This window comes from Saccoglossus kowalevskii, chromosome 22, assembly GCF_978046115.1.
Source record: "Saccoglossus kowalevskii chromosome 22, keSacKowa6.1, whole genome shotgun sequence".
In the NCBI taxonomy this organism is placed as follows: domain Eukaryota; kingdom Metazoa; phylum Hemichordata; class Enteropneusta; family Harrimaniidae; genus Saccoglossus; species Saccoglossus kowalevskii.
The window spans coordinates 18,673,711-18,683,909 of NC_140662.1; the positions used below are offsets into that span (position 1 = coordinate 18,673,711).

Below are 10,199 nucleotides of genomic sequence, written 5' to 3' on the forward strand. Positions count from 1 at the left end.
CATATTCAGAGGTATAACCTATGGATAATGCATGAATAATAGTGCATTATGGGTATTTAACCAAGACTTGCATAAATTACATAAACAGTGTATCTTCCAATCACAATAATGTATTCATGGCACTACTACAATGGTATAATATTATAATATAAATACATCATGAATTTTATTATACATTTGTACAACAAAGACAATGAGGAAACAAAACGTGTTCACACTGAATATTTCCTCTTGCTGGTAATAGGAAACATTATAAGCAGTCGTCGCACATTAATTTACATATCACGAGTAAAACATATGTGAAGTCGTACTTAAAATTTCCTAATGTTTATTTCGGTTCTATATGCAAATTGAAAACTCAGCACAAAGCTAAAATCAGTGTTTCTTTGCACACGTATCGAAAGCTTTTTGTCCTCCATACTTTGGTCACGATCATCATCGTTAGTGCTGACACACACAAAAGAGCATGTGGCATCCCCCACTTCGATTTCATAGTCATCCAATAATCAGTTGATATATGAGTAAATAGCTTGTAGCTGTCTTTTATCAAAATAAACCATATGCACTCAGTAAAATAATACATTAATGAGTAGGCAATTTGTAAAAATAATACGTGCACACTTCTGTCCTAAACTATCCAATGTTGCAGTGCTTTGCTAGTGCCAAGTGTCACCTGAATATGAAAAATTATTTATATATACATGAGCACGAATATTCAAAACATCACCATATTCTGTAATTTTATGTTATTGCTTCAATAGCATTTGTCGTCATAAATTGATGAGTTAGACACTTGAATATTTATTTTGTGTTTTTGAACAGTTTGAGGCTTTTTTCTATAGTAAATAAATTGACCGAGGTAAATTTTGGAAAGTTCTCAACTACGATCCTTCAAGATGTTTTCTTTTTTTTCATCGTGACCCATTACACGCCCTATATGAACACAATGTATTAGTTTCAATGTAAATAAGCGACAGAAAAATAATAATAGTACTACTTTAGTTGTGTGTCATCAGTAACATTAAAATACAATTATTTTGGGAGCAAATTACAGTTGTTGAGTCAGTCAGAATTTCCATGGTTAGCTGTACAATTTTCTAAATTTTGTTGACAATGTATAATACATTTCACAAAAGACAATCTGTCGTAGTACTGTCAATGATGGTTTTTGTTTATACCAGCGTATTCTTTGCTGTTTCTGCTCAACTGATCACAGGCTTAGTTATATATAGAATGCAGATGCCAACAGTACAAGCAATGATGTAAACAAACAACAGGATACGGTCGATGACAACAGCAACAAATTTCCATTCATCTCGTATCTAACAAGAAAGAGTACATTAAAAGAGCGTTATATTCGGAAATATGTGAACTGAACGCGGCTAATGCCACAATATTCAAACAGTGATTAAATTTGTCAATCCACTACAACTTAAGTGGCTATTTGAGACCTCTTTGAGATATATGGGGTTAGTGACTGTATATGGTGAATTGATTACCTTTACTGCGATAGGATATAATTTCTTTATTATTTACTAACTGAACACGGTATGCCAAACACAAAAAAAACAACATCTTGATTTAATATTTATTCTCAAAATTATTGAGAATTCCTATAAAGGTATAGAAAGAATATTTTTATTTTACCTGTCGTTCTATTATAACATCTCGTTCCTTCTTTGCAAGTCGTCCCACGTTATCGAGTATGCAATTTTCTTTGCCCAATATTTCCAGCAATAATGCCTCTTCTGCGGTCAGTGAACAATGTTCGCATCTAACAGTAGACGTCGATTCACTGCCGTTGGCGGCAGCTGCTTCGTGTTTTTGTCTAGCTGACCGCACAATATATTTCAGAGGTTTGTCTGATCGTCTGCCACGGATTCGTTTCACTTCCCTACTTGACTCACTCTCCGTGACCTTAACAGCATACTCTGATAATCCCTGTCGCTCGAAATCATAATCCCCATTCTCAAAATTAAAGTCCTTTTTCGAAATGTCCATATTTGAATCGGTAATGCGTAGGGTGTATTTGTCGTCGAACACGTTTAAGCTCGGGTCATCGTGAAACGGCTTCAGAAAAAATAAACGCGGCAAGATGTCTAAGAATATTTTACGCATCCTGCGACCTGGTCGGTGTTCAGACTTGTTGTGATAAACGCTCAGAACAAAGATACTAGCGACGATTGAAGTGCTAACGAATACCATGCTGAATATTATATATTTTACAATTAGCGGGATATCAATCGATGTTGCTGGCATGATGTTGGCGATTACCAGGTTTAATACAGCCAAGTTCAATAGAATCGAGATTCCGACTGTCAGCTTCTCGCCGGAACATGGTGGCAACATAAACGTAAGCGCCGTCAAAATTGAGAGAATATGACAAGGCATTGCTACGGTGATCAGGTAGTACAAGGGTCTCCGCTGAATCGTCAACAGACACGTGATCGTACTGTACGGCGCTTCGCAGCAAGGATAGAAGACGAGTTTGGACGTAACAGACGTATTCACAATGTTCCACTCAGTATTCTCTAAAAAATCAACTTTGAGAATCGTTGAAGTTAGCGGATACATCGCCACTTCTTCCGCATTTGTCTCCCAAGTGGTGAACCGATATTCACATTGTTGTATGTCGAAGGGAAAGTACTGGATGTATATGATGCACGGTGCTGTTAAAGACGCGGGAGCAGACGAAATGACAGTACCGTTGCTGAATAAACGGGAATGTCTAGCCACCGGAAGGACATAGGTGTCAGCGCTGAAATTCGAGTTGGAAACACATGTAAGTGACATGGATTTACTTTATATGTTGTCGCCCTCAAGTGATGGATTGAAGAGTATTAGAACTACTGCAATTGTCATAAAAAACATCAATTTTAATATAATGTGATTTGAAATATAGCGGTTCTCACGGTTTCACAATGTTGAACCAATATTGATCTAAAATCGCACTCATATTGGACTTATATGTATACTTGTTGATATCATAAAGCATGGAGGAATATGTGTTATTGAAGTTACCTGTTTTGAAGAATAATTTCTGGCATCCAGAATTTTGAATATGGAACGATCATATCTGTGACGTTATCATATTCTTCTGCATCCCACTGCAGTCGCATGTCCGTCATTTCCTGAATACGTGCACAAAATGTGTGTCATTATTATGTAATGTTCGGCGTGCTACGTGCTGTGGCATGCAAGTGCGTACACGTGCAAGGTTAAGGGTACGACTAACATTATATTGTTTCCACGTGCAGATAATTTAAAAAAAATGAAAATATGTATTGAAAAGTATTCGATAACATAATCCCCCAGGCAACGAGTTCACTACAATAAAGGCACGTTGCACCTCGCATGAGACCGAGTTCTAATTTGCAGATAAATAAATAGATACAGAATCACAAGTTCATGACGTCACAATTGTTTTATGTTTAATTGCCAGATATATTGTTATTTGGCAAAGTTCGAATGTCAGCATCATTTATTGTTGAATTGATATCATTTTTAATGTATCCAATACATACACTTAATGAATACACACTCGCGGCGTTGGCGCCACATTTAATTAGGATTGATGGGATTATTAGTCTCAGCTGTGTGTAGGTTGCCTAGCAATATTTTATATTACTTTTTTATCGACTGAGCTAAGCTAAAAAATGACGAGAATTGAAACAAAATAGATAATGAACAGACGAAAGATAGACAGGACATTTTATTGTAAACATAGATTCACACACAAAATTAAAACATACGTAGCGGTATTATATTATAGCATCTAAATTATGTTCTAAACAGTTTCGCTTTAAAATAATATCAATTAGAAAAAATAAAAAAAAATATTCGAATTATTACTTATTGAAAATTGTGAACAGAGCGGTAAATCTGACAAAAAAAAGACAATACGACGTTGTACGAGTCACAAAAATACATGGACGTCATTTATTCTACATTATAAATATCCTAGCAACGCTCTGTTGTTAGGGTCAGAAACCATTTCCTCTATCTATGTATATATATATACATATAAATAATCGTTGCCATGATAACGCAATGCTATGATGAACATATTTACTAGTTTGGTGCATGTTGAGGTAGACCACGTTAGAAGTGTAGGTTTATTTTTTTTAACCTACATAAGGGGCATTCTATCTAAATGCTGAATATCATGACGTCGCGCATATTCTGACCCAGTTAACATAACCCATTGTAACTCTAATTCTATCTGACGACAGAAAATAGATGATTGAAAGTGTTGTTAAGTTGCCGCTACACAAGATTAATGATTAAACACGTCATTGAACACGTCATTGAACACGTCATTGAACACGTCATTAAACACGTCATTGAACACGCCAAGTCAATAAAATAACACACTAATTCAAGGACGTTATAGTAATGATACTATATTGGGAATTGACTCACTATAATAGGCGTAATGGTAAGTCTAATGACGGACTTAATCGCTGTTTATGAGGTAGATTTAAATAATTATAATAAATCCCGCTGATATTATCCTCTCTCCCTCAACATCCTCGTACAGTACGAGCTAAACAGAACCTTACAGTGCTTAACAATGATGTCGTTAATACAAGAATATATTAAAATTTCCAATAATTACCTGTGATATTTTAAATCGTGCCTTTATTTCTTGCTTTCTTTCATTCTGCAATAAAACGTTGATATCATTTAGTTTTCACTTTCCTATTTGATGACACATACAATGTGCTATTGAATCAATTAAAATTATAATCGCATGCGTTTGCGTGTGTTGCTTTGTCTAAAATCAAACAACAAACAGCTGTGCCGTAAAAATGAAGAAGGTCATTGTCCTGACGTTTAAATAACTAATAGTTGTGTAATGCGCATGTCCAATGATAAGCGCAGATTGTTTAATATGAACACCAACGCGCGTTAAGCATTGCAAAATAAACAATTAAAATGACTTCCTTTGTTGTGTATCAGTAGCGTATGCAAACATTGCACGCATACGGTGGTTACAATATATAAATCAACTATATAATCTAGATAATGGTGGGCCGAATGCGTGTCAATCGATATCCACTTGTGGCAAACCATTTCAGTAAGTACAGGTTGGTATTATCAAAGAGGAATGTATTAACATGTATAAAACTAACTTCGATTGCGAGCCATGGTGATACATAGCCGTCATTTTCGAATTCATTATATATTTATTATTTAAAGTATTATGGAAAATATTGTTTACATAAAACATTTGTTTAACAACGATTATGTCGACAGTTTTGATAAATTGTTTGAACACAAACACGTACTCAATTACAGTGGGGAACTTCAGCAGACAGGTATATATCAAATTACAAATGACTGCTCTAATTCGTGACCCGATTGTTTTGTTTTTCAAATGACACATGTTGAATGTTTGTCTATGTGCAGCTCTTTTTCGTTCAATCTGCTACGTAGTGTGAACTCGTTGAGTGTTTATGAAAATAAAAGATTTCAAAACAAACATTTGTGGACCGCAATATAAACTCTAACTTTAGACATTTTTGATATCCGCAACAAGTGTTCCTACTTCAGCCTAAATAATAAATATGTAACATACTGTTGTTACCGGTCACTTGTAGCATAGTGGTTGTCGCTCCAGACTCATGATCGGTAGACCCTTAGGCTTACCTTAGGCTGAACATCAAAGGGTCAACCCCTATCCTGGGTGAGTGTGCCACAGACTCAATGTGAAGGCCAATTCCACTGGCCGAGATTCATTCACTAACGAATGCGACTTTGGGGGAACCTTTGTTAAGGTCCGCAGGTGCTTGTGTTCGACCGAGCCTGGTTGACGCCAGGATAGCGCATTAAAATTGCCATTTGACAGAGAGATGGCCACACATCCCTGTCATGTAATCCCAAACATGAATATGACTTCTGTGGCAGAATGCACTATGTGTCAGCACTAGCACTTGCAATTTGCACATACAAAAAAAAAGTCAGGAGAGACAACGGTGACATTCAATGTCCAGAACTGTCGCCTGGCACAAAAATATTTATAAAAAAAAAAAAACAAACATACTGTTGTTAAGCATATGGTAATAATGCAATGAAATAAGAATTACATGGAAGATGACTCGAACGATTTGATTGACAGCACTTTGACAAAAGGGACAACTTTAGATCAGCCGGGCTTAAACACCAGGCCTTCATTTAAGTGCGACATATTCTAAAATGTCATTTCAACCCAGCAGTCAATTGGCGATGGCCTTGCAGTTAGATGACAATTTCGGTTCTAAATAACCGGGAAAGTGTTCTTCGTATAATTAGGTATTCGTGTGCAAGCGGTTGGCTTAATATTAACCCCAACGGATCGCTTGGCTGTGAAAGATTGGTATTTTTCTTTATGATATGTATGAATCTGACAAAACGCGTTTCATAACTTGTCTATTTATTTAGTGTTATGTCGCATTCAAGATGGCGGACCCCCATATAGTAAATATCATATATTGTATTATCACTTGTGCGCCAGCTGACTGGAATTACAACAGTACATGTCCGTACAAGTTTTTTTTTTAATTTATGTTGAAAGTCAGATTAATTTGTGTCAATAATATATTCATTTTGTGGGGGACTCCCATGGGTTGTATTCAGTGTAATTTCCACCAGTTCCCAGTAGACCAACAAATTGAAATTCCTTAATTATATCCGTTTAAATGTCGTCATTAATAATCAATACACTCAACACTCTTCAATATCCTACAAGTCAATGCTGAGCGCAATATATATATATATATATATATATATATATATATATCATGAATGATATATTTGTAGCAGCTCGATCCTATCTGCCATCGTGTGATGACAGACTAAGTTTGTGATCATGTCTAATAATTATAATGTAATGTTATGGATAATGTCATTAAAATGCGCTACCATCGAAAGCAATCAGGATTTTAAAGCCGGGGAGTCGTCACCTGCGCATGCGTCAGATGGCCATAGCGTGTCATTGTTTACAAACAGGCGTCTACCCATGAGCCTCCCGCTTTAATAGAGAAATATGACAAACGCAACAGCTACTTGAATATAAGTAAAATAGTAATGTCGCTTATTTAGATACACAGTGCCCAGAATTAAAGTTGGGTCTCATCGATGTCGTACTTATTGTCAAACAAATCGCAGTAGCTTTGGCCACCGGACCCAAATTTAATATATTAGCTGTTTGTATACAAGCCGGTTTAGACAGTCTTGTCTGATACATATTAAGTGTTCGGGGGAAATGGCTTGGACAAGTGACACTCGATCGGGAAAAAATATATCAACGAATGGGGGATTCATTGGGTCGCAAACAATTGGGCAATGTGTGTGCCAATGAGTGTTGTCGACCCATAAAAAAATCGTTATCTAACGGACAGTTGGCGCCATTTTTTTAATGACATTAAGTCGATTTAGACGATCGTACGTGTATCAACGTTCCTACAAAGGACTAACTACTCGGGACTGAAACGGGACTGTTTTTGTGGACATGATGACACTTTTTGATGTGAACTTATTCTGATGTTCTAATTTCTTTAAAAAGTCATAATAATTAGTCAGCAAAATAACCCCTCTGTTGGGAATAAATCCATGCGTCATATACAACTAATCAGGATTTCTAACAATTTCCCACGAGTATCATATTTTGAAACCTGTATTTCTTTAGAAATAATAAAAACAGATTAGCAACATTGACCTGCCATGATGTCATTGTGATTAGGAAGATGGGGTAACGTAACTTAGGCCCAAAAATGCAAATTGTACACAATGAAGACCAGGAGACTAACAATGCAATTTAATTACGCCTGGCAACAAGATATTGCAAACAAAGACTGCGATATCAAATACTCACAACTTCAACCAGCTGCGCAATCGATACACCAAATGTAACATGGATGACGTCACTGGAGTTTTTTATTGGTCGTGCAATCTTGTCATAGCCGTCAAATACATCTTTACGTAATGCCGTTTGGGCTTGCCAGTTTGTCTCGTAGCCTAAAATGCAGATAACAGTGTAGTATTGTTATTTTATATAACATTCTAGCAGTTTATCTGGTCGTGTGGATACTTTAACAGTATCGCTATTCTCACTATAAATTCCACAAGCAATCACGTGTAAACCACATCTCAAGCGGGAATAAATGTTATCATTAGAATCTAGTTTTGCTAATTTTGCGTTCAGGGACGAGAACCAGAAATCGGACAACACACATTGTCGCAACTCTATATGAGTACATCACATGTGAAAAAAACAGTAGCAGTAAAATTGTACATCCTCATTTAGTAGTACTATCCATGAAGGTAAATTTACTATCTGTGGTTATAGTAATATTGGTGAAATCGAGCATTATAAGCGATCAGTCGAAATTACCACACGTAATGTTTGTCAATATTAATCATGTCTTTGTTTTGGCCACCAATTTCATTACTACTGGCCGCAAAAGCAAAAAAATCATTACTAAACACGAATTATCCACACTAATCCTGTCCCGTGAGAGTACCTTTATTTTATCTATTAATGCGAGCTAAATAAGGCGTATTTTATATCAGACGTATTCCCCTGGCATATACTTAATTGTACGTCGATGTGGTGTGCTGGTGTTATCGCACTCCTGTACACATCAACAGAATGTAAACACGCATACAGGCCTGCCATGTTCATAATCCAATGCGGGTATAAATAGAATCAGCGATATCAGCGGGTAACAATGCCCTCCAACCATTTGCAAATACGTACCGCATTAGACACGTACCTTAAATGTATTCCACAGTTTTGCGTAGATTTACGAGGTCCGCCAGCGTGACTGATTTCGTATTTATTATGAAATGATAGGTTTAAATTATAGTAATTCAAGTCACGATATTCAGTGTCAACGAATTCGACGTGACGTCGGAAAACCGATTTATTGATTTCAGACATGTCTGTAACGTAACACATCGCGGTGTCTATAAAAACAATCGCTCTTAGTTGTTGAAATACTACTCCTACAGATATACTGAAAAAAAACTTAACTTACCCGCTACAAAAAACACTAAAAAGGCATGTAACAGGAACGCTGTCGTCCCCATTTCCCTGCGTTGATTCCGCTGCAATACAGCTATATAACTGATTAAATACGCCGCGACTGCGCAATAAGTTTATTTTCTATTCAGGTCACAAAAGACTCGTTCGTATTTACTTGTGATTATTTTATTCAGACTATTATTATGTATTGGAAACCTTGACATGCTCACCTCAGCTGTTCGCTTTGTTCGCTAATTGACCAATAGAACAATGCAGATATTCACTGGTTGTACGTCAATCCCACAACTCTCTGACTATGTGACCATTTTATTGTTAAATTATGATACTCATTAGACTTCACTGTACATGCTGCCAGGCAACATCTTATTTACTCTGTGTGTGTGTTGGGGGGGGGGGTGAGCGTTCCTGTGCAACAAAATACAATAAATATTTCAATTCGCGTAGATGGAGAATTATTATTCTTAATGAAGCAGAGTTTCGGCAGGCCTTTGAAAACGTGTATCAAGCAATAGTCACAATATCCACGTATAAGAGCAGGCGAAGAATGTGGATGGTATATCTGTATACTATCAATTAAATATGAATCGCATGGATGCAACGCGTTATTTTAAATATCGATAAATTATTATATAATATTCTTAATAAAAATCGCTCACCAATTTGTTGCTTTAAAGCGCGGTGGTCGTCGCGCAGCGCGTATTCGAATTTCATGTACATGTGTAAATAAACAATGTATTTTACACGCGTTGTATACGTCGCAATGAGTCTAATATCGAACAGGGCGCGGGACGACGACTGCCGCCCTTTAAATTTTACCACCCCTCGAAAACTCACTGATTGTCCCAAGTTTTTCCCACGACCCATTTTTTGTTTTTGTTATACGTTTTCGTTGTGGTGCGGGTGTGAGCGGCTTCACACACAGTCATTTGTGTATAATTACATGTACATGCCAACATCTACGAACATCATCGCTCCACTCCAAACCCCCCGACCCAAAAAAACCCAATCTCTCCTTTTTTAACCCCCGTTTTCGATGCCAATTTACACCTGCGGTCGCATCTTATCACACTGCATAAATGTGGTTATTTGTCTAATTTAGTAGGTGCGTGGGTGTTACATTTCCCACGCTTAAGGTTTAGATATGCAATGTAATGTGAGAAAGCCTACCCGC

General features: G+C 36.7%; 1 protein-coding gene across 1 annotated transcript; it reads right to left on the minus strand.

Moving 5' to 3' along the window:
* Nucleotides 1-126: 126 nt before the first annotated feature.
* LOC144355837 (neuronal acetylcholine receptor subunit alpha-2-like) lies at nucleotides 127-9,130 on the minus strand. Its single transcript, XM_085495494.1, has 6 exons — nucleotides 9,021-9,130; nucleotides 7,856-7,998; nucleotides 4,619-4,663; nucleotides 3,022-3,131; nucleotides 1,648-2,758; nucleotides 127-1,322 (listed from the first exon to the last, which is right to left on the minus strand). The coding sequence occupies exons 1-6, from the start codon at nucleotides 9,070-9,072 to the stop codon at nucleotides 1,203-1,205; spliced, it is 1,581 nt and encodes a 526-aa protein (XP_085351620.1). The 5' UTR covers nucleotides 9,073-9,130; the 3' UTR covers nucleotides 127-1,202.
* Between the last annotated feature and the right edge of the window lie 1,069 nt (nucleotides 9,131-10,199).